General features: G+C 37.9%; 1 protein-coding gene across 2 annotated transcripts in view; it reads left to right on the forward strand.

Annotated features, from left to right (window-relative positions):
* Positions 1–26086, forward strand: part of KCNQ3 (potassium voltage-gated channel subfamily Q member 3) — a gene marked incomplete at both ends in the record, with an annotated part of 188259 nt that overhangs the window by 156147 nt on the left and 6026 nt on the right. The window contains 11 exons of one of the 2 annotated variants that reach the window (XM_079533740.1): positions 1433–1523; positions 3275–3401; positions 4753–4925; positions 6343–6498; positions 7937–8047; positions 9007–9102; positions 10356–10450; positions 11986–12012; positions 16834–16890; positions 23118–23305; positions 24108–24210. In XM_079533740.1, the coding sequence (XP_079389866.1) occupies positions 1433–1523; positions 3275–3401; positions 4753–4925; positions 6343–6498; positions 7937–8047; positions 9007–9102; positions 10356–10450; positions 11986–12012; positions 16834–16890; positions 23118–23305; positions 24108–24210 (1224 nt within the window). The remainder of the gene's footprint in view (positions 1–1432; positions 1524–3274; positions 3402–4752; positions 4926–6342; positions 6499–7936; positions 8048–9006; positions 9103–10355; positions 10451–11985; positions 12013–16833; positions 16891–23117; positions 23306–24107; positions 24211–26086) is intronic. The other variant, XM_079533741.1, reaches the window with a different exon arrangement.

Genomic DNA, 26086 nt, shown 5'->3' on the forward strand with positions numbered 1-26086 from the left:
CGTGTATATCTGTTCTAACCTTTCTCAAAAGGGCTGATTTGAAATTTTCCAAGTGATTATACTGGCATAGAAACTTCAATCTGAACAACCCTAAGGCCTGGAAAACTACAGCACCATAACCCTTCAAGGTTTGCTGGGAGCTTTTTCAATGTTGTCCATTCCTTGCATGGAAGTATTGTCAGGGTATGCTCTCTTAGCCCCATGTTTCCCCATATACAAATGAAACAAGTGACCAGGGCAGGTTAGAGGAAACATATCCAAGCTGAGCCTCCGTGGTCATCATTCTCCCTGCCTGCACACGTAGACTGGATTCTGTCCATTTCACCCAGTGAAACAAAGTGTAGCAAGACATGAGATAGCACTTCAGGTATCAGATTGAAGTTCAGAACAGGAATTACACAGTGCAAGTCTTAACAAGACTTTTTTTTTTTCCCCTGGATTCAGTGCCTCATGCCTATCATTTCTTTCATGCATTCTAGCAAAAGATCCAGAGCTTTTATGGAGACGTCCTTCCCATTTATTCACTAAGCTATGAAGTATTTCCGTGCCCACTGGCCCTTTGTTCCTGTTTGGGAGCACATTCAAAATGCCCATGAACTGGGTACGTTAAGTGCTAGAATATTAGTTTACCCCACTCTGCTTCACAGCAATCACTTACAAGACTCCCTTGATTTTTTCCTACCTATTTATCTGTAGATTTTTAATAGCTTGAACCTGGGAATAGTTTTATAAAGCAGATCAACTTGACTTCAGATTGGACTGAATTGGATTTACCAGCTGTGGGAGTTAAATTTTCTGTCAAATCTCTGAATTCTGGGTCTTCACAGACAATAGCACAGAGTCAGTGATTTATCACATACTGAGTTTATTATTATCACATACCGAGGAGAGCAGAACTTTACCCTCTCTATTGTCTCTCTTTCAAGCTTTGTCATCTTTTCATCTGCATAGAAATGAATGCAAAAAGAGAAGTGAAAAAAAAAAAGGAAAGTAGTGTGGTTTTCAAGGGAGAGTTAGTCCCAGTGCTGTGTTGTATTGAAGCATTTACTGTTTGTCTAGTCTCAGTATGTGCCAAGTAGATTAATTTCACTGCAACCACAGTGCCTTTTTGTGAAGCACACAGAACATCAGCTTGAAATAGACCTCCTGAGCATTACATATCTTATAAATCCCTTCCTGACATGCAATTCTATCTATTTTCTTCCTGAAGAATGCAACAGAGTTAATTATCATATGTTTGTGTTGGAGTCATTTTGACATAGGTTATTGCCATGATTTGTTAACTTCCAAGTCTCTCTTGGTCTTCCTGAGAGTCCACTCCACTGCTTATCGATCAGAAGTATCTACCTCCTATATGTAAATAAGCAGCATCTCCCACACAAATACAGAGCAGTAATATTCTCTTGGCTTCTCCTTTTTTGTTTCACTCCAGGTTTCTGATTGTTTTGGGGTGTTTGATCTTAGCTGTCCTGACAACTTTCAAGGAGTATGAAACTGTTTCAGGTGACTGGCTTCTTTTGCTGGTAAGTAGTCTGTGGCCAGCGTGTCACCCTGCTGATCTCCCTGAACAGAAATCAGCTCCATCAGCAGTGATGGAAACTTGCTCTGCATGTAGTACGATTTCTTCTGTGGGAACTGGGACAGTGACTGAGCTTTTACGTATTGGAGAGTTCCCAGTCCATTGTCAACATCAACTAAGTATAAAGGAAGAAAGAAAGACTACTGGCCTGAGATTTTTAAATAGCAAGTTTTCAGTATTTCCCAGCAGTTCTCCTTCTAAAGTACCAATAAATCTCCTATTGGTCAGACTAGAACTTTTGAAAACTCAGTTTTTGAGGATCTCTCAATAATATTGATTTATTCCATAATATTTTTCAATTCCCAGCATTTTTATTATTTTTTAAGGAAGGTCCTTAGAATTGGACTCAAAACTTCGTCTGATAGTAGCATAAATGAAACTGTTCAAAGCAATGTCTCTGATTATTATCCACGAAGAAGAGAAATGTACTTGGAGAAAATAAATATATTCCTTTCTCTGAGTTTCCAGGATGTTTATTTTATCAATGGTGGATTCATACTCAAGACTATTTGTGCAGGACTCCTACTTGACAGAAAGAGAAAAAAATTGAAAAAGCTCACTAAGTACAAATGTGACATATTAATCAGTTTATGAAAATGATCCCAACTTCCTCTTTTTCCATAACTGTCGTGGAATAGAAAGTGGTCTCTCTCACTAACCCTAGTCTTGTGGAATAGCAATTCTAGGAGAACCACATGGTACTTCCAGGATCTCAATTTCCATTTCCCTTTATACACTGGAGGCAAGTAGAAGTGGACAAGAATTAAATGTCAAGAGGCTTAGGAGGGGATTTCTCCTTGCAAGTTTCTTCTTAAAAAGCAACTGTAAGAAAACACCTTCATCTGCTAGGGAATTTGAATCTCGCCTTTGTCCCTGTTACTCTACTCTGAGCCATCTATTCACATTTGAGAAAGCCTGAGGTAATTTCTCCTGTGTCTGTTTTTACATGGCTCTCAGCAATTTTTGAGAAATGGGCAGCAGCTGGGGGTATGAGTATTAGGAAAAATCCTCCTTTCCTCTTTATCTCACATTTCCAGAGGCCCCATGATGCTCTTGTCCCATCTCCTTCTGTCACTTTGGAGAATTTCTCTCCTCCTCATTACCTTCTCGTGCCTAGAAGAGCTAAAAAATTCCCCAGTCCTTAATCACAATAGAATATCCTATTTTTCTTTGCAGAGAAACTGAGAGTAATAATATATGTTTTACATTTGTTGTATATATGCCTTTATACATATGCCATAAACATTACCATATGAATACACTTGCTCCTGTCCTTGTCTCTTCAGACATGGTTCCATGAAGGAACAACTGGTACATAACCCCATAGTACTGTGCACTGGGCACTTTGCAGTCACCACATGTGTTTTTATTTCATAATAAAAAACAGCAGTGGTTTTGTTTTTTTGAAATAATTGCATTTCCATCAAAGCAAGGTAAGCACTTCATATATACCCAGTAGGAAGAACACATCCTATACACAGATAACTTAGCAATGTGTAAAACTATGATGTCCCACTTTTCCTCGACTCTCATGAACCTGTGTTCTCTTCCCTGCTTTCTTCCCCTATCTCTTTCTCATCCCTGTCCCCAACATTTGCTCCTCAGTTTGCAACTCTGTTTGCTTCATCTATTGTTGTGCATCCAGACTTACTGCAAAATATAAGTCTAACAGTCTCATTTGTGTCTTTAATGCAGGAAACCTTTGCCATTTTCATCTTTGGAGCAGAGTTTGCCTTAAGAATCTGGGCTGCAGGATGTTGCTGCCGCTACAAAGGATGGAGAGGAAGACTGAAGTTTGCCCGAAAGCCTCTGTGCATGCTGGGTAGGCACATATGTTGTACTTCTGTTTTCCTTGTAAGGTCCTTTTCCTTCTGACCCACGTTGGGAGGATATGCGAAAACCAGTGTAAGACAGTACAAAGAGCACCAAAGTCAGCCCAGCCTCTTGTGCTAGGAACTGTGTCATGCTGGGAGTGGTTATTTGTAATACCTGGCAATAAGAATTCATTTAAGATGTGCTTGGGTGGTTGGCCAGTGAGAAAAAATTGATCCTTGTATGGTTTGAATACATTTTTCTTGTCCTGAGCCCAACTGTTTTTCTCAAGTTCACCACAAAATGTACACTGTCTTCAGTTTCAAAGCCCTTCAGATCCTAATGCTAACTTTCCCAACCCTTTTTCATATTCACGTGCTATATTTTACCTTTATAATGTTGGTCTGTATTTACAAACAGGTATCTTTGTGATTTCTCCCATTTTATCCTTCAAGTTTGGTAGGCATTACTTACAACTAGCCTTGAAGCTACTCATTATCCACCTTTGAATCCCCTCCAAGAACTCCTTTATCCACAAAACCAACTTGCCAACATGCAGGAGCACTGGTCATTCATGTTCACATTCATTCATTTTTTGGTTCATTATTGACACTAGTTTGTTTTGAGAATGATTGAAATTGAGTAACTCTGAAACTCATCTGGAGACACTATTTTTGGCTGGAAATAAAATATGAAGACAATTTTAAAAATGAGAGCGTAGATAATTATTTTTTAACTCCTTTGGTACCACTTGTATGAATTGACAAGTGAGGTGAATCAAGCCGGGGGAGGGATGGGGAGGGGGAGAAACAGAAAAAAAAACAACAGACAAACCAGAGCAACCAACAACAAGATGCAGTGTGATTCGCATTTTGGATTTCCTAGGTTAATCAGTGAATTGGCAGCATGTGCTGATTGTTCCAGTGATTTTAATAGGAAAATTCAGCCAAAAGATCAAAAAACTACATGTACTATATATATACATATATATGTGTGTGTGTGATGATCTGTAATCCTGGTTCTTTGTGGCCTTCTTGAGGGACATAAGAATTCAGGTTTTTGTGGTTGTGTTTGTTTTTTTTTCTGTCAGCATTAGGACACTGTTTCTGTGCATCTCTATGCTAGCTCAGCCAATGTCTCAAATATAGTGTATTGATCTGTAAATAGATTACAGGGCTCTCTGTTGAGTTCTGTGCATGACTCTGTGCTCCAGGTGCAGGTACCTGATTAATTGGCATGAAGAGGCATTTTCAGGCAGCTTTAAAACTTGCCTAGGGAAATTTGCAGCACGGCCATATGGGATTAAGAACTGAGTGATGGAGCCATTTTTGTTGGCAGGCTTTGTTCTTTTCACCTTGCAGATATCTTTGTGCTGATTGCTTCAGTGCCAGTGGTTGCTGTTGGGAACCAGGGCAATGTTCTGGCCACATCGCTCAGAAGCCTTCGCTTCCTTCAGATCCTGAGGATGCTCCGAATGGACAGACGAGGCGGCACGTGGAAACTCTTGGGATCAGCTATTTGTGCACATAGCAAGGTAAGTGAGGAACTTGCAAGACTCAGCTTGGGGCTGAGGCCTGGGGGAGAGATACTGAAGTGGAAGAGAGGGGACACATAAGTGCAGGAGTGTCTTAGGATTATTTCTAGCAACAGTAATCATAGAATGATAGAATCATTAAAGATGGAAAATCCACTAAGACCATCAACCCATCCCCACTGTGCCTACCAACCATGTTTCTCAGTGCCACATCTACATGGCTCTTGATCACTTCCAGAGATGGTGGAACTCCAGAAGGATGGCAAAAGACTGGCTGACAGAAATGTCATTTCAGAGGGAGCTGCTAGTAGAACTCCTCTTTGGAAGCATGGGTCAGACAATTCAGTGATGCACACAGTGTGAATCCAGACGGACAGAATTTCTAAAATCATCTTTTCTCAGTCTAACTGAGTGCTGTAGTCAGACATTCTGTCTCACACCAGAAAGATGCATTGTGATTTTTCATTTTCAACAAATATTATTACAAGTTAAAAACTCTCTAAACTAAAAGCCTTTAGATTAGATTTCTCATATGCGCTGGGTGTAGAAAAACTGTGCTACATACTGCGGTTTTTTTTGAATCCCTGAATGACATTCCTGACATTTCAGGTTTTTTGAAAATTAGAATGCCAGCTGGCACAGCATAATTAGATTTTACTTCTTTGTTGTAGCTGATAGGGATACCCTCCTTCATTTCATACCAACTTCTGTTTCCTCCCCATAAAGCTTGCTGCAAGGCAGGGAGCATATAAACACTTATGTCTAAAATGTTTCCCAGGAAACTGAGATCATGAAAGAAGTGTATGTGCTAAGGACATTGTTTAGAAATTGTTTGTCTTGGTAGTGTGGATTTTTTCTCCATCATTCCACACTGAGTTCCCATCACCACCTTTTGGATCTCAGTTGAATGAGGAAGACAAAAAGAGGTTATGAGAAATTTGCTTTACCGAAAGACAGTAAAGAAACAATTTTATTAGCAAGATTCACCAACAAATTGCCATCTGTGTTTGAAATCAGCCATAAACTAAAAGAGAGGAAACCTTGAAAGCTGCTTTGATATGCCTAAAGAAAAGAAACTGTATTCTGCAGCCTTGACTCTCTCAAGTTGAAGAGAGCAGAGCCATTGATTTGCCTGATAAAACCACTGCAGCCCTGGTGCAAAAGGACCGAGAATGACATAAGACTCAAGGTCAGGGATATAGTCTCATCATGGTGCAGCTAAGCTCTTAGCTAAGCTTTACTTCAACTTTACAGCAACTTTGCCAGTATGCACTGAGCTAGGCTCATCGTGGAATTGTGACCAAGCTTCCAGTGACAGCTCTGCTATTGTCAGTGCTTCTCTCCTGACAATTATACTGCCACTGTGGATTTTGAGTCTGTTTTCAGCCCCTTCATTGTCCATTTGTTTCTTTTGCAGGAACTCATCACTGCTTGGTACATTGGGTTCCTGACACTCATACTATCCTCGTTTCTTGTTTATCTGGTTGAAAAAGATGTGCCGGAAAAGGATGCTAATGGGGTGGAGATGAAGGAAGAGTTTGAGACCTATGCAGATGCATTGTGGTGGGGGCTGGTAAGTGAATCCAAAAATTCTTTATGATCTTTTTAAAAACATTGTATCAATAAGTATTGGTGTTAGGGTCTAAATATAAGTGCTGCTAAATTTGAGTGAGTGGGATACTACTGGTATAACATCACCAATAGTAAGAACACCACTAAAATCAATTATCAGAATTTATCTCTCTGTGGATATCTAGTCAGGCAGAGGCTCTTAGGTACTTAAAGCCTATAGAGATACCAGTCTGTGCTCCTGAATTCTAGGAAGGCTGTTTTGGAGGAGGGTCTCTAAGTGTAACTTCACTGGTAGACTGTATGCACTGGGGCAGCCAAGTTCTTACAGCAGTGGCGTCCACCCAGTGAGAGCTATATCCTTCAGCAAATGACTAAAGTAAAGCTGGTACAAAGTCTATTTTGTAGACCTAGCAACATGTGGCATAGGTCTGGGCAGTATAGGTAGATGCTGATGGAAGTTAGATCTGTAAGGAGCCACTGAGACCATTCTCCCGAGAATCTCTCTGGATTCTTATATAGAAGGGTAGAAAGATGTCTCTGGAAAGAAACCTACATGTTGCTTATGTCTTACATTGATTTGACAGGAATCGCTCAAGAAATTCCATTGATGGTAGGATACTGATCAAGAGGGATGTTTAATATGCCTGTTCTTATATTGGTTTGCACCACTGCTCATTTGATCATGTAAAATCCTAGCTATCTTGTACAGAGAATTTAAGTTTCTTTACTAACAGTAGTTATGGGAACTGACTGTATTGTACAAAATCTTTGACTAAAATTCAGCAGCACATTTTTTTATTCAGTGCAGTTCTTGTAAATGGCAAGATATGTGGCATGGGAATTGGAACTATATGATCTTTGAGGTCCCTTCCAACCCAACTCATTCTGTGATTCTATGATTTCTCCTTCACCCTTTCTATTGCCAACCAAAAAATGATACACAGAATTGTTGAATATTTTCATATTCTTCTTTACTAGGAAGTTCAGGTAGGGTCTCATTTGAAGGGTCATATTTGAAAAACAAGGTTTAGCAGTTGCGTAGGAATGGAATAAGTTTTCACAGAATTATCTTTGCTTCTTAGTGACTGGTACTTTAGGAAGAGGTAGCCCTGACTTATTGTTAAAGCACTGCAAACTTAATTGGCAAGTTGCATTCCTAACTGTGCACTGACAGTAGGCATGAGACTTGGTCTTTGTGCCACATCTGTTCAGTAGATGCATCCTAGAGAATCAGCTGATTTAAGACTAAATCCATTCTTCCAGATGCAGCGCCTCTGGACTATGATATCATTAAAAAGATTGACTGGCCCATCATAAAGATTCTGTTTTAAGAAGCTGTGTGTGAGCATTCATAGAGCTAATTGAGTGACACAGGTTTGATAGTGATATTTAAAACAGGGTTGTTGGCTTTGTTTTATTTATGGTTATTCTGCCCACAGATCACCCTTGCTACGATTGGGTATGGTGACAAGACTCCCAAGACATGGGAAGGACGGCTGATTGCAGCTACATTCTCACTCATTGGAGTGTCTTTCTTTGCTCTTCCTGCAGTAAGTAACTTCTTTCTCCTTCCTTAGCGACATCCCAGAGCTGTGTGCTAGCAAAAAGAGGATAAAGTGATCAAAACTTCCAGTGGAATCAAAACTTATTAATAGAAGTAATTCAGACACTTGAAACTGGTCTGTATTAGTAAATAACTTTGATCTATGCTCTGCTTCCTGAAGACAAGTAGGATGCTGCTATCAAAATCTTTTATTCCAAAATTTACATGCAAACTACTGGATATAATATGTCACCCTGATAATTTCTGAACCATGTGTGAACATTGTCTGAGACAGTGTTATTTGGCTCAGGACAGAACAAATCCATCAGGTGAATGATCTGGGCAATCACAGGACAAATCTTGAGCTTGTACTCTAGCCTGCATTAGTTTACTGGTATTGACATAGCCACACAAGACATATTTTTAAAATATTTGGGGCCTATTGATCTAGGATTGTGACCATTTTACTGAGCTCTAAATATGTGCATGCCAAAGATCTGTATTTGAGTGATCATCTCAGAACATTGGCCATTCTATAACTTGAAAATAAATACATTGCCTGAACAATTCCAGCTGGGAAAGGTGGTAGGCATTCAAGAAGCTGAGAATCTAAAGATGATTTGGCATGGCTTTCATCACAAGGGAAGAGCAAAGCAACCTCCTCAGTGGAGCAGTGGAAAAGGCATAATGTACTGCAAAAGGGTTCTGTGTAGCCATCCTCATTCTCATCTGCAGAACAATTTCCTATCAGAATTTCTCCACTTTTCCTGAATAAAAAAATGCTTAAATTTACCCCATCTCTAGAAGTCTTAAGGCCATCTTGAATGGGACCGTGTGCAACCTTGTCTGGTAGGAGGTGTCTCTATCTATAGCAGAGAGTTGGAACTAGATAATCCTTAAGGTCCCTCCCAACCCAAGTAATTCCTTGATTTTATGATAAAATCTTGCATCACTCTATGCTTTCAGGGCATTCTGGGTTCAGGGCTGGCACTGAAGGTCCAGGAGCAACATCGTCAGAAACATTTTGAGAAAAGAAGAAAGCCAGCAGCCGAACTCATTCAGGTTTGCAGCCATTTCTCTCATTGAAAAAGTGTTATTTATGAAGATTTTTGCGTGTTGCAGCAAGGACCTCCTCTTCCCTCATCCCCAATTCTCATTTGTCATTGCAGGATGTAAGAAGCCGTATTTGTAAAGAAGAAAAATTTTTCGCATTGAGCTAGATAATCCCATGGTCTTTGCAGTTCTTGAGGGATCTCTCAATTTCCATAATGTATTTTAGAAGAAAGGTGTCATTAGAGGAAAGACCCATCTTCTAGCCTCTGGAAACCAACAAAATTCTATGTCAGCCTTACAGAATCACAGAAAACATGCTGTTGAGAACATATTCTTTCCAAAATCCAGGTTTTGTTAGTTCCTTTGTGAAAGAATTTTATGTGGAAACAAAGTCATGTTGTTATTAGCATGAAAACAGCAACAGCAGTAACACAAGAGACAGTGACTAGTTCATCCTAGTCAAAATGCCTAAGTAGTATGTATGGTTTGTAAAAGCTGAAACATGCCATTGGGTCTTCTGTTATGTTACTGGACGATCAGTGGACTGAATGGGAAGAATCATCTCATTCGGTCTTTTATTCTGACCTTTGTTATGGGTGCAGAAATCTAAGCTTAGCATTACTGTCTTGGGACTGAGTAATTACTCAGCGTAGCTGTGGAATGCATCTTGAGTGCAGTGAAGCAAATAATAGCATTTCCACAGAGGGACATAGAAGCTTTCTGTGATATCACATGGAAATGTTGGTTTTCATTACAAATGCTGTTCAGAAACAGAAGGAGTTGCAGGAATGAGCAATGAATTGGAATTTGTTGCTAAAATTTACTGCATATCCACTTAGGAAGCAGCAAATTTAGTCATAATATTTTTAATCGTATGCTTTGAGAATTTTGGATTGAGCTCAGCAAAATTTCCTCTGATGGTACATTAGATAGTAACCAATCTAATCACTTCTAGAAATATTGCACATTCAGCAGTCCTTCCTCTTTCAGAAGTATGCAACTGGAGAATAAAACCAGTTTAGTCAACTGTAATGTCTTGTTTGCACTGGTGGTACTTCCTCCTTTAATAACCTCCCCAGATCAAAAGTCAGTGTTAATAATTTTGCCATATATTGCAATTCATTTGGTATGACTCATTAGTAATTCATTTCCAGATAATCACTCAGGTGAATCATTATAGTCTTTGAAATAATCTGGCTGTTTTCAGACCGAGGAATAGCCTTGCCTTATGCTGATTATTGTCTCACCCTTGAAATCTCCAGGCTGCCTGGAGATACTATGCTACTAACCCCAACAGAATTGATCTTGTTGCTACCTGGAGATTTTACGAATCAATTGTATCATTTCCATTTTTCAGGTAAGTGAATTTCACATCTTTCCATCACCATTTTCTGTGAAGTTTAAGTCAGGACAGGAAGTATGGAGTTTTGTATATAATTAAGTTTTCATAGGTAGCAGAGAGTTGCCAGTTACCGTTTTCCTAGTTGAGAGTGAAAAAATATGCTTCTGTCTTCTGGCTCCATGGGCACATGGACAACTCCCTCCGTGTCTCTCATGTTGAGGTTGAACAAAGGAGAAGGTTGCCTTGTAATCAGCTTCCTTTTTTAAGACTTTGGAGTTTTTTGATCTGGAAATCTCAGTTTCTCCCTCTGCAATTTTGATCCTGAGAAAGTCTGAGTCACAGGCAGTTGCACTGTTCACATCTTCTAGGATGATGGGTATAATTCAGTGGAGGACAGTCAAGGAATGTCTAAAACTGTCCTGATGCTGTTCATTGAAGGTTCAAAAGAAAACTTTGTTGGTGAGTTGAGGTCATTATTTTTTTAATCCCAATTATGATCACCACTCCAGAGTTCAGTGGAAAGCATTTCATGCATAAAACATTTATAATTAATTTGTGCTTGTAAGTTAATGGGTGTTTGATACTCAACTTTTCTTGTTTCAACTTGAGGTATTAACACGAAAATGCCCATTAAATGCCCATTCTTTTAGCTATAGATTATCAGTTGGTAGTAATGAGTATTAATTATATGATATATCATAATATTATAATATTATGATATATTATCATAAATCATAATATTATGATATATTATATCATTTCAACATTCATTCTGGGCTTGCTGTTATGCTTCATTCTGAAAACAAGTGCTCTTAACCCGTTGCTCAGCATAGATGGGCTGTACTCACTGTGCTAGTATGGCAGTGCCAGTTGTTTCTTAAAACTGACTTGAAGAAACTTCAGTTTCCTGCCTTCTCAAAGGGAAAATCATAACCAAATATTACCTCTTCCTTTGTTTTATTCACAGTGTATTTCTTTAGAACTAATCTCCCATCAGTCCCAAAGGAAATTTCTAAGAAAAAGCACAAGTGTTTAATTAAGGCTCAGTATATTTCTTTTTTGTATCCCTTCTCACTCTGTATCTATTCCCACCTTATCCATTACACTGTGATTCCTACAGGGTTCCTTGACCTCACATTTTGTTCAGAGAACACTTCTCATGTTCACTTGAAGTCTAGACTCACTACTGTGTTTTCAAACTTATCCTTTGTACTAGGTTCTTCTGTGATTTAAACATAACCTGAAATTTAAGAGGTATTTTGCAAATGAGGTCCTGGGAGAGAGGGCAAGGGATTGACTTCTCATCAAAGCCTAGATTACCATTCTTAGCAACACAGATTGGTTTCAGTGTTTCATTTACTTTACTTTATGACTAGCTAGAAACGTAATGTCAAAGCTTTTAATTCTGTTGTCAGTAATGATCTAATCACAGAGCAAAAAAAGTGTAAACAATTAGTAGATTAACAATTTCCATTAAAAGAATTTGCTGGATTTATTGTGTAATTCTTCTTTCCTTGCTTTCTTACAATGCTTCCTCTCTTCTATAAAAGGAAAGAGCAATTGGATGGTACTGCCAGGTATGCTTCTGTCATTATTAAAGTCTTCTTTTAATACATTATTGGAGAATGTGGGTTAAATGGTTCTTCGTGGATTTGTGAGCTGTTAACCAAAACATGCTACTAACACCATAGGTAGTCATTAAAAATGTTTAACCAATCCATTTCTTAATTGCTTGCTTTTTTCCCAACTTAACAACATAGCTAAAATGCTAATCGTACAACTGGAAAGTGTTGCTTGCTGATTGTCTGTAAACAGCTTTATTGTTCATTATGATTAATCAGAGTCTATAGAAATTTCTCCTGATCTATGCTATAGGGGCAGAGTTAAGCATTCAAGTTGTTGTGCAGTGAATTTAAAGTTCTGTCTCATGTTGTTGCACCGCACAGAGCAATGTTTTGATGGAAAGGATCAGGTCTGTGTCATTTCAACATATTCTCAGATTTCTTGATGATAAATATGAAGATGAAAGGCTAAGGTGGATCAATAGGATAATCAAGTTCTCTCACTTTACTACAAAGGCTACATTAGAGTTAAGGGCTTGTTCTTACCTCTGCTGATGTAGATGGGAAAGTTCCCAGTAACTTTGGGGCTTTATAAGCAGAGAATGAGATCCTAATACTGGTTAGTCATTGAAGACTACAGCAGAGCAGACCCTGTTAGTGAACATACGAGGTTTGAGACATATTTGGAAATGAATTATTCATAACCCCTTTAGCAAAATTACAGATTTGAAAGCACGTAAAAGAATTCAATCTCTTAGGTCAGACACATAAAGCACTTAAATGCTAAACTACTATCAATGGATCATCCACAATGAAAGTCAATAGGTATTAAAAGATAAATAGTTCCACAAAGACCTATGATTAAGCTGTCTCCATTTTCATTCTCATTTTTAAAACATGGAGAAAATGAGCAAGAATTATAGGAAAAATCGTAAACTGACAGGGAATTACAGCTTCCTAGAGAAGTTCCTGTACCTGCAGCGACAGAACAATTCCTGCAGTATTTTCTGAGCTGTTCTATCCGTTTAGTCCAGTAGAAGGCATTTAATATGGATGAACTGGATTAAAAACTGGTAATTATGACTCTCAGCACAGAATCTTTAAAATCGTAATCCCATGGTCCTTGTTCTAGAAGGTTATGTGTTGCTTTTATGTTGTTAGGTAAGAAACAACCTTCAGCAAAATCATCATTAATTCTGAATGGGAACCTTAGTAACAATATGTTTAAAGAAGTAAGCATTATTAAAAAAACGATTGGAACTCCTCCAGGTAAACAGACAAATTGTGGTACTTGTGGAAGCATCCACTGACTTCAGTAGATATGAGGCTGAGCTCTAATCTGCTTGTTTTTACAGTTCCATGTCCCACTTCTCATAAAACTCCTGTTTATAGACCATGTAATTTAAACTAAAAAAAAAAAAAAAAAAAAAAAAAAAAAGATTGAATCTTCCTGTGCTGATTTAGTATGGGAAATATTAGTGCATTAGTTGTACTGCAGTTTGTGTTGAAGGCTATATTGAATTGAATGGGCAATAAGGAAATGTTGTCTTAGTGGAGAGAACAGCCCGTCAGTGCACTCAGTCTCCAAAGTCTTGCATAGTGGAGTACTTAATGGGCAAGCTGTAGCAATAAGTTCACTTTCTGAACTGTGGTTGATAATGGAGAAAGAAGAATTCATACAAATCTTTCTCAGAATAGTCAGAAAACATAAAAAGCTAATAAAATAAGGACAAGAATAGATTGGATAAATTACTGGCTGGCAAGATGGTGTCAAGATCAAGGCTTTGGGTGCTGTGATCTTGGGCAGACCTTTGAGAGAGCATGCAGAGTGCAATTGAGAAAATGGGACAAAAGTGTTCTGGGGAACAATCTGTCTGGATTGGATAGCAGAGCTTTAAACTACATTTCATGGGGGAAGGGCATGGAGTTCCTTGTGACAGAGAGGGGCCTGGTAATGCTGCCTTTTTAGTAAACTGTGGAGAAATGCCTCTCAATTGTCTAATGTGATCTCGTAATTACTCTTCAAAGTAGATAACGTTATCAACAGTGTGGCTTAAACCTTCCTGCATCCCTCTAGAGATTCCTGCACCTTCTGCTTCCCTAAAGTGCCTGTGTACCAATGCACAGTATGGGAAATAAACAGGAAGAACTAGAGATCTGTGTGCAATCACAGAGTCATGATCTCATCGTGATCACAGAGACATGGTAAGACAGCTCACATGACTGGAATGCTGTCATGGATGCCCACTTCCTCTTTCGTAAAGGAAGGCTGATGAGGCCGCGTGGTATCCTTGGTCTCCTTATGTGAGACCAACTAGAATAAATTGATCTCCCCTTCAGGGGGAAGAAAATGGATGAAGCCAGGCTCTTCTTGATGGTGTGTTGCAGTAGGAAAAGGAATAATGGCCTAAAGCTTGAACTTAGGAAGTTCTGTACTAACACATGGAAGAACTTTACAGTAGGGGTGATGGAGCACTGCAGCAGGCTTCCCAGAGAGGTTGTAGAGTGTCCTCCTATGGAGATATTCAAGACCCTTTTGGACACTTACTTCTGTGATCTATAGTAGGGTACCTCTTTAGCAGAGGGGTTGGACTCGATAATCTCTTGAGGTCCCTTCCAACCCCTGTGATTCTGTGATTCTTTGAAAATTAAAAAATGAAGCCCAGCTGTGTGAAAATGTCAGAGTTTCTGTTCTGCAACATGAAAGCTCTTTAGGAACTCCAAAGAATTGAATTCTATGACAGATCTTCCTAGAACCTCTCTCCAAGCAGGAGATGGCAGAGTAACAAAAAAAGAGCAACTCCTTGCTCTTAGAACATTTGGGAAAAACACAGGATAAGGCAATGACCAAAGAATCCATTTCAGAAATTGAATGCCAAGGCAAGTTTGCAGGGAAGGATTTGTGGTAGTAGAAAGCTAATTAAAATTTGACAACCGCCAAGGCTTTACTGAAGCTTACTTTAAACTAGAACTAAAGATGTGAGAGGCACTGACAAACATGTTGACCCACGCAGTGGGCTGGATCTTGTAAGTACTGAAGAGGTTTGCAATGTTGCTCTCTTAAGAATAGCACTTATGTAATGCTTGATGTACTTATGTACATCATGCATGTGTATGTACATGTATATAGCATATGTACTTATGGACTTATGTAATGCATAACAATGTAAGCTCTGTACATGCCCAAAACCAAGAGTAACTGATACTGTGCTCTTCATTGCTTACTGGTGGGGAGCATGGTGACTACTACATGCTGCAGATGCCATAAGCTGTTTCTTCCTTAATGCTTTAAGCTGCCAGACCTACTGAAAAGGACCTGAGGACAGATGGGAAGCTGGACATGAGCCGGCCATGTGCCCTCACAGCTCAGAAAGCCAACCATATCCTGGGCTGCATCAAAAGAACGTGGCTAGCAGAGTGAGTGAGGTGATCCTGCTCCTCTACATGAGGACATGGAGTGCTCAGTACAGGAAAGATATGGACCTGTTGGAGCACATCCAGAGAAGGACCACAGAAATGACAAAAGGGGTGGAACACTTCTCCTACAAGGACTGCCTGAAAGAGCTGGGGCTGTTCAGAATGGAGAAGAGAAGGTTCCAAGGAGACCTGATAGCAGCTTTTCAGTATCTAAAGGGGAGCTACAGGAAAGAAGGGAAGAGACTCTTAGCAGGATCTGTGGTGACAGAACAAGGGAAGTAGTTTTAAACTTAAAGATAAGTTGATTTAGATAACATATAAGGAAAAAGTATTTTACATTGAGGGTGGTAAGGCACTGGAACTGGTTGTCCAGAGAAGCATTGGGTGCCCTGTCCCTGGAGACTTTCAACGCGAGGCTGGATCAGGCCCTGGGCTGCGTGCTCTAGCTGTGGTGTCCTCGTTCATTGCAGGAGAATTGGACTAGATGACACCTTCAGAGGTCCCTTCCAACTCTAAGGATTCTCCAAAATTCTATGAAATCTCAGATAGCAATTGTGTCTGTAGAGAAAGGATGATTTTCTGTTTCCATCTGATCTGAAGCGTCCTATGCTTTGCACTTTTGTATGTATTACAAAGGATTTTCATCTTTCTGAAAAAAGTGACATTAATGTCTTCATTTATTAGAGTGCTCTCATTCAGCTAATACTGGGATGTTTTACATGTCCCAGCCATTGGGTTGGGCTTTTGCAGAGTGAACATAGTTTATTTTGAAACTGGTGTTTATGTTTGTGTTTGAGGAAGTAATTGGTGGCTTGATTTTTCCACACTGTTTTTAATAGCTATTAGCACTTATTTTGATCAGTGTGTTAATTTTGAATCGTGGGTATACAGGCACTTTAGTGAAGAATTTTGAAGTTTCTCCTAGGGCTTTGCTCCTAGACAGGTTTTTAATTTTGGCACACAGCATTACTCAACTGTAGAACTAGACAGCAGGAAAACACATTCATTGCTAGGTCAGTTATCGTATCACTGAAAAAAAATTGTTTATCCCAGTTTCCTTATGTCTCCAAGATAAATAATATCCCTCTGCCTTTGGAAATATGTTTTGAGATCTTTAAGTGGCAGAACATTGTACTAGTCCTTCCTACTGTGTGAGTATAAGAGAATATAATATGGTACATTTTAGTATTGCTAGTAGTTACAACTTAATGAAAATGAAAGCATTTCTAGCAAGGCTGGAAAATTTCACTATCAGGATTTCTTCTTAATGCAACTTCCCAAAACAGGAAGGGGAAAAAAGTCACTCTGAACTGCATACTTCATTAAATACAAATGAAAGGCTATTCCCATTCTTTTTCATAGAGCTTTTCATGAGTAATCATTAACGTCTCATCGTAATAACTTTTCTTCACTTTACAGTAATGTCATGTTTAGTAGGGAGTCATTCTTTGGATCGAGCCTCACAAGAAAACTTAGGTATATACATTCAAGTAACAATTGAGCCTTACTCTCCATATTTCTTGCATGCCATTCTCTGCCTGCAATTTCTGTTTTGACAGCAGTAGTTCATCTAACCACCATGAAAAGTAAGGGAAATAAGAAAGAAACATTACTTAAATATAAAAATAAATGTGCATGACTTTGCAGATAGTTCATTGTTCTGCTGTTCTGAAAACATGGGATCTAGTCATAGCTCTGCCAATGATCTGCTTAGAAACAAGTGCTTTTCACTGTTTTCATAGAATGAAAATGATACTAACCTACTCTGCTAAGCATCTAGAAGTCTATGGCTGAAAAATATTCTGTAAGAGCTGAAAATCATTTCTTGTGCAGCCCCAACATTGTCAGTACAAATGCATGCAAGTTACTTTGCATTTATGTTCAGCAGATCAATATCCCTGCATGTGTATTTACAGATTCTGATTCAGGAAAGTGGAGGATTTTGATCATCTGAATGAAGTTAGTGACACGTTTAAACATCCTGCTGAACTCAGACTTAAGACTTGGGGCAATAACTTTATTTTACTGCAATGAAACATAGAAGTAATCAGTAGCAATCCAAAATTCTGAAAGACACATCATTGGAAATACTAAGATTTTGACTACATTGTTAAATATTTTATTTTATCCTGAACATCTTCCCATCATTCAACTTTATCTTGTTCTTCTCATTTCTACTTCATTTCACAAACATCAGTACACAATTCAGCTTTCCTAGCTTAAGCCCTTCATCTTTTGGAGAGCTGCTAGTGAAGCACTCTATTTTTCATTGGACAATTGGCCCATGCAAAATATTTGAGAGACACTGATTTTTCTAGTGATTGATACATGGAGAAATGTTCACTGCAAAGTAAAGAGTGGGTCAACATCCATGTGATTTCTATTTACATTTCTGGCTGCATTCTTTGGTGAAAAAATATCCATCCTGTTTTTGCAAGGAATTGAACTTGGATTATTCTCCCCATGGATTGGGGTGATATTGCTTATTTTTACCCATTTCTAATCACTTTAGAGAGGAATGAGAAAAGGGACTGAGCAAAAGCCTGTTAGTGTGAACAGGGACTCTTTCTGAAGAGTGTCAAAGATGAGTCTAAGGAAGAACTCATGGTCATATTTCTCATCAGATAATTTGGATGGCAAGTGAGTTTGAATTTAAAATTAGATCTACACTTAAATACCAGTAAGGACCACCAAAGGATGAGGAAATGTGGTGGCTAAAATGGGATATTTTTCCCTCCCAAATCAGAAATTTGCAGATTTAGACCTTGAATTCTAGGTGCCCAGTGGCTTTTTAAAAGAAAATATTAGTTATTAAGAAGTTACGGTCAATTATTTTGAAGTTGATCACTTTTGTGTGTTATTCTCTATAGAAACAAATATCATTTAATTTTCTTAGAAGGATAAGCTGATTGGCTAAATTTTGTAAGTACTTTGGAACAGAAAAGTGTTCTTTGTTTTATATTGGGAAAATGTGGACTCTTAGAGATCAGTTGAAAGTATTCACTGAGGGCTAGATTTTCTGCAGGGCTCATTGCTGTCTTCATATTAGTTGTATGCTAATTTCCATTGGGAAAAGCGCAAAGGAGAATATTCCTGAAAATCTCATTCAGAATGTTTGATTTCTCAAAGCTCACTTCACCTGCACAGTGATAGTACAGCTGATAATGTAGTAAAATACTGGAGTAAGCCTGACTTCCTTTTACTTCCAGTTACTTGAGACTAGCCTAACCTAATGATTAGCTAGCATAGTGATTAGATAAACTGCAAAAATATGGAAAGATTTCCTGAATATTATTACTCTGTGTGAGGTGAAAAGGGTAAATACATGGAGTAGGGCTGTGTTTTATTCATTTTTAGTATTGATTCATTATTTTTCTTCTCATACATGTGCCATTTGATTATGAAACTCCAATGTTAGGCAAAACACAGAGAGGAGAGTATCTGGCTTGCATGATGGGATGTAACTGCATTATTTCCATGCATGACTGTTTATGAATCAGTATTTCTAGTTCAGTGGTTCCCACTCTTTATTCTTAGCAAGGGTAGAACATCTGCTGCAGAAGCCAGCCATCTCTTGTATATCCCAAAAGCAACTTCTTCTCCCAGATTTTCCAAAATAATTCCCTTTGCTCAACAGGAGCAAGAATCTGAGAGATGAATTGTCCTTCAGCTGCGAAGATAATTTGCAATGCATCTGTCTTCCTCCCTTTGTAGTGGTCTGTATTTACCCTAGCATAAAGGAGTTCTCATGCTAGGACTCCACTTTGAAGATAAAAGTTTGAGGAAAACTTTTATCCCATCACAAGGGAGAGGATGCAATGGCATGCAAGACAAGAAATGGCAATGCATCCAAAGCAATCAGAAAAAAATGCTCTGCATTTTTATCAGTATTTTTGGGATGTGTTATTTCTTGTGATTTCTGGAAGTGTATTGGAAATCAGAAATCCTGTTTTCCTGTGGGAAAGCCAAATAATGTGGAACCACTGTCCCAAAGAGAGGAAAAGCAGCTAATATCAATAGGTGGATTCTGAAAGACAAGCAGCAGTAGATGAACTTGTAGGTGGGAACCACTGTCCTAGCCACTCTCATAAAGGATGATGTGATTTGCGCATGCTTCATACTCTGAGACTGAGCCATGCGCATGCTGTTTTAATGATGGGGATTGTGTCATGAGAACAAATGTTTCCTAAGTGTTTTTAAAAACCACTATGTAAGCAAAAACCCCAGCAGACCCAGATTTCATCCCCTGGAAATGAGAATACAGTCTGCTTTTTCCATGATGATAAGTAGCTATTTATCTGGAAAGAAGTTAGTTTGTTAGGTTTTTTTTGTTTATTTTTTATATACAACATACTGTATTTTTCATGTGAAGCTAAAGATTGATTTTCTGAGTATTCTACTGCTCTGGCTGCCTACATATGAGCACAGTTGTCTACATTTATTGTGTAAAAATCCTGCTATAAGTGAATGTTACTTTAAGGGTTAATAATCAGCATTAAATTAATGAGAAAGGCTTCAGGTCACATAACTTCAGTTTAGGCTAGAGATCTGCATTTTAAATTAATTCTCACCTAGATCTCCCTGTAATCAATAATAACAGACAGATTTTTCCATCTTGAAAGTCATTCCAAAGTGAAACAGTTCTCTCAGCAGGTTGCTGACTTCCACAGAGCATAAAAAGGAGACTAAAAATCAATCTTTGGCATGATTTTAAAGAGTTAAAACAGATTGGTAAAATTCTAAACCTAAGGTGCCTGAGCAACAGTCTTGAGACAATAATTTGTTCATGAGCTGGCACTTATCGATGGGAAAAGTTAACTCTGGAACGGCAATTTAGGAATGGTTTATGTTGATATTAGCTACATTAAAAAAAATAATTAAAAAAGAGGGTAGCTATATATGCAGTGGAGAATATCATAGCACATAAGTAGCCTTTTTTGCTGAATGCAGAGGACTATTTTGATCTATGAGCAGGTTATGAAGTCTTGACCACTGCTGTTCTGAGGTAGGTCAGAAATTTCTGTCCCTGAACTGAAAAAAAAAAAAAAAAAATCTCTCCTGTATATGTATTTTCTATATATAGTGTATAAGAGCTTGAATAAAGTTCCCAGGGATGCCTTGGAATGTCTTGCTAAGCACCACTGCTCTCAGACAAGGCCTCTGAGAAAACAGATAAGCAACAGTAATGCAGAAAAGAGACCACAGATTTCTCTACCTTAATAGAAAGCAAATCACTTGCTCAGGTCCTATACTCACCGTTAGTTTAGCCTTTGGAGCACTGCTTCAGATCAGTCAGATCCAGAGTCCAGCCCAGAAGGAAACATAATGGAATTAATTTTTAAAATAATTCCTAAGGCTGAACATGAAACTACTCTACACATTTTGTGCTGACTAATCTGCCACAGAAATTGGCTTGTCAAAAAGTAATATTATTTTGCTACAAACAGAAAACTATTCCTTGATTTTTTTCTGTGCAAATTTGTCTGTACTTTGTACATTTTCCCCCAAAGCTATTAATTACTCAGGAAATTACATGAGGGCAAAATCTGGGTAATTAATGCAATTCACTAAGACCATTCTAATTCTTCTCTCAGATCTGTGCTTTTGTCTCCTCAAATCGCTGACTTCAGGCCTGGCACTGCTGATACATCAGGACTAGCTGTGCGTTTCCATACTTACACAAGTCCTTCATAGTTTTGCCACTTCCACACTTGCATACACCTATACATTTAATATACACATCTGAATTTAATGGGCAGCAGAAACTGCATTCATAAGTATTGCAATATTGTCAACAACAAAATTCAGAAAGTCTCAGAAAACATTCTACGCAAATGTTTGTACTTCAGTCTTTTGAGAGAGGGATATTTCACAGAATCAAAGAATTGCAGGAGTTAGAAGGGATCTCTGGAGATCATCTAGTCCAGCTCTCCCTTCTGGGTCAAAAGAATTGTTATTATGGATCTGATAGTAAAGATGAGGGCTCCAGTAATTTATATTGGGAAAAAAAAAAAAAAAAGCCAACAAAAAAAAAAAAACATAACTGCAACAACAGTAACCTGCAATGCTCAAATAAATTAGGAACTTTGTATGCTGTAAGTTGCAGTATTCCTACTAGAGTCAGCACTCCTATGAAAGCTGCTGTTTCTTTAAATCTATTAAATTGCTATTTTAAGAACATTATACCAAAAACTTCTGCTGTGGTGGTATATACCGCCACAGGCAGAGCTCCGAGGTGGAAATAGCTTCTTCTGTCAAAGAGGTGATACCAGAGATCCACAGCTTCCAAAAACATTGCTAGAACACATAAAAATCCATCTGATCAAGATGATAACTCCTTAAACAGAGAATAAATAGTCCTGTGAGTGAGATTCTCCAATCACAGTGTCTGCAAAGAAGTAACTAGCTCTGACTGCTATGTCCTTCCAGGGTGGACCCTCTCCATCCTTGCTCTTCCACACCAGCATGTTCAGCGGCTTCAGCTGAACAATATGTACAAACACCTCTCTGAATACCAATCAAATCTCATTATCCTGGCCATCAGTTCTTTCCTTCAGCTTTGCTCTCGCTTGTGGCTCTCATAAACTTGTCAACTGCTCTATTTTTTTCTCTACTCCACTGAGCCCTCTTGCCCTACTTTCCCACATAGATTTGCCTCTTGGCCACATGCGCACAATTCACCTCTTTCCAGAGCTGTTCCCCATTGCACTGTTGGATTAGAGTAAGGGGCAGGCTTTCTTCTCATGACTTAGCCCCACATTTAACATTTTTTATCAAGTATTCAAAACAATATATTTTTAGCAGCAAAACAAGAAAATCAAATGTTTATACCACCTATCACATTCAAATTGTTCAGATAATATTTAAGTTAATACACTAAGTAGCAAATTCTTTTATTCTGCTGTTTTCAGTGGTATTACTAATTACTTTTAGGGCTATTATGGTCATTAGGCTATGAAAAGGGTTACTGATGCCAGTAAGATGGCAGGTAGATGTAACTCTAGCTATACATTATCATTGATGTGACAATACCTGGTACATTATTCTGAAAGAGGACAGTGCAAGGAATCATCGGAACAACAAAATAAGTCATTTTGCCACAGTTTGAACTTAAATTTGTGGAATAGTGAGAAATTACTGAAATTGAATCATGGAGAGAACTGGGTGGCGTGCCCTACCAGGTAGCAAGTAATTGCTTGGCAATGCCTTTCCAGTGTCTTGCTGACAATTTATTTGATTCACGGCACATTTGATCTTTCTTCTCCTCTCAACTATGCACATGACTTATTCATTTAATAGTCTGCTGTAGATGCAGTAGTTCAAGAAAGCACTAATGAGGGAAGGGCCAAGCATCCTTGCCTTTAGATAATATAACTGCCTAAGTAATAATGTTTTCTTAATAAAAAATCTAATGCTTCAGATGTGGTACTGGAGCTGAAGCATTGTGATGTATTACATAAAGAGGATAGCAAGACCCTCTGGTAACATTTTCAACATTGATACAATAAAAAAATTCTCATAAAAATCAGCTAATTATATGTAGAGCTTTGCTGTTGTTTGCAAAGACATTGATGTATTATGGTAGCCCCAGCAGTGTCCTTGTGTACAAAACATTTATTTAGCCTCTTCTATATTTAAAGAATCATGAAAAAAAGTTTAAAGTGTACAAAGGAGGAAAATGATTACTTTTGCTTATTTTGTAGCCAAAAGCTGGGTCTCTTGGATCGGGTTCGTGGTACCAATACTAAAGGAAAGCTATTTACCCCTCTGAATGTAGATGCCATTGAAGAAAGTCCTTCAAAAGAGCCTAAGAATGTTGTCTTGAATAATAAGGAGCGTTTTCGCACTGCATTCCGAATGAAAGCGTACGCTTTTTGGCAAAGCTCAGAAGGTAGCCCATCTGTGTTGATTTCTTTCTATCCATTCCTTTTTCTCCCCATTTTACTTTCTTCCTCTGCATCTTCTGTTCAAGGTTTTCAACTTTCTGGAACAAGCATTGCCATCTCCTGGTTTTATATGGCACATTTGGGGAAGCTCCAGGAAACAAATGCTGGTGTCCAGGCAACACAGTGCTTGAAATAAGGCAATGGTCCTCCAAAAAACAGCAATTGATATTGAATTTGGCTGGTGATGTAATCAACCTACTTGAATGGGACAATAGGGCACATTGGTCAGTGAATCTGTATCCCCCCAAAAGCACTTGCTATCATGGCTGTGCTTATTAGCAGGGATTATATGTTAAGGCAACTCCCAGCAGGACTGCATCCAGACCTGTGACCAGGTATCCCATAAATATCAACTCATTGCAAACCCTTTAAACCTTGTCTTGTAGAGTGAACTGATGTTTCCCTCCCACTCTCCCTAGGAAAGCTACCCCCAGCATTTCCATTTATGGGTGTCTGTGCAATAAGACAGGATGTTTTTCCTCAGCTTCCCTCAACACATTTTTCTGTTGTTGTCTGTTGTGTTGGCATGTTTTCTCAATGGCAGTTTTTTCTTTATTGTGCCAGCTGGCCTCAGAACATATATCCATACTACCATGGATATAGTTTGGGTGTCTTCTCTGGGGACTTGATTATCCTTCCCCTGAAATTACATGAGATCAGTAAGAGAAACCTGCAAAAGATGTTCTTTTACTAAATTACACTTAAGTTGTCAGATGTTCACACATTTTTTTGTGACCTACCTTGCAGATGCAGGAACAGGGGAACCTGGGGGAGAAGAGAGAGGCGACAGTAGTGACTTTCTTATGGAAGATATGATTCCAACATTCAAGACAGCCATCAGAGCTGTCAGGTAAATGTCTTTAACCTCTGCATAGTTTTTGAGTGTTTGCTTTAGGAAATCTCTTGTTGCTGTTCTTCTTTTTATGAATGCAATAGACTAGATAACTGTAGATAACTGAAACACATCTGGCAAATCCTTTTCAAAGTCCTCTTTTAAAATATGCAGGAAGGAAAATATTTTACAGTAACATTTATTGGGCCATTTTTTTCAAGACCATCCACAAACATAGTTATTATAAAACAATATTATAAACCTTATGATTAAAATATACTATAATAATAATAATATATATAATATAATAATATACAATATATATAATAATATATATTATATATATTAATATAATAATTTAATAACATAATACTATAATTATAGTACACTGCTCAACTTACTGTAACATTCATGTAAAGCTTAAATTTTAGTTTAGCAACAAATCCTCAACTGACATAAATATTCTTTATTTATATTTGTATGACCCTGCAATATATGTTGTTGTCTGTCATAGTTTAATAGAGAGAGATCTCCATTTGATCAGTCCATGGTTTGTGTCATTTCTAGTTTTGCATCAAATGAAATATTCCCTGAAGCTAAAAATTCTAGTAAGGATTGATAATGTGCTTAGCATGTCAAAAACACAAAATTAGTTCACTGTACTCTATTACCTCTACACTCAGATTTTTTTACTCTTTCCCTATAATTTTCTCAAGGAAAATATTCTGCTTTCATTTTATTTATTTATTTATTTATTTATTTATTTATTTATTTATTTATTTATTTATTTATTTATTTTTCCTGGTAGTTGTTAAATCTTGGATCAGGCAGTTACTACACCTAGTTGAAAAATGTAAAGTCTGGAGTGCCCCAATTACTATGTTCTTTAGAAATATTCAAAGAAGATGATTATATACTCTAAATCTAAAAGGGCTCATAAATCAATTTCAGGTGTATGGGATAGATGTCCCATTGTTACTGATTATGATTGCATGTATTCCCGGTTCATGCCAAAGCTCTCAGTGAGTCCACAATCGTTCCGTTACAGTGTGGTTTCCATGTAGAACAACTTCCAGTCAATTACTAAGTGATGAAAGATCTTACTTCACATTTTCAGTTGATGGTATCACAGAGTAAGACCTGCATTACTAGAGAACATTCATTTACAGTATCTTAATTAATGACTTCAGAAAAGGTTTTGTTTTTTTTTTTAACTTATGGATGCTATAACAACTTGTGTTGGTAGATTATAGCTAAAGACCTGCAGGATTAATCTTTTTCACCTCCACAATGAACTTTATTTTTAATAACCAGGCAATGGCTGAGAAAGGAAAATAGTGTACAGATGGTATTTCTTTCACAAAATGCAATTGTCTGTAAGTCCAATTTATTCTCATCAGAACTTCCATAACAAGTTAGTGCTCTGAATTCAATACTTTATTTTCTTCTGTATGAGCATGATGTCTGTTTTCGTTTTATCATTTTTATCAATAACCCAAAACTGATTTGTCTGAACTAATATATACAAATAAAATAAAAATTAATACTGCTTCCATCCTGCTGGAAGCTTCTCCATTCTTGCTCCCTCTATAATTTCCCCCTTTTTTTCCTCCTGATACCTGCTTGGTTTCAAATGCAGGCTTTACATCTGCCCTATTTTGTACACTTCCATAAGGAATGTCATTATTATTTTTGCAAAACTTCCTCTCCCATATCTCGTGCAAATCTAATTGATTTCATGTAATTTTCCTTTAAACTCAATCATAAGCCAAGATTTTTTTCCTCCCTTTTTTTTTTTTCCTCTTATACAGTTTATCCAGACCTTGAAGGATAATAGAAGGCAATTCATTCAGACAAGACCTCTTAATGGGTTTCCAGAGTCATAATCAGGAAT

Source organism: Tetrao urogallus (genome assembly GCF_951394365.1).
Source record: "Tetrao urogallus genome assembly, chromosome: 3".
Taxonomy (NCBI): Eukaryota; Metazoa; Chordata; class Aves; order Galliformes; family Phasianidae; genus Tetrao; species Tetrao urogallus.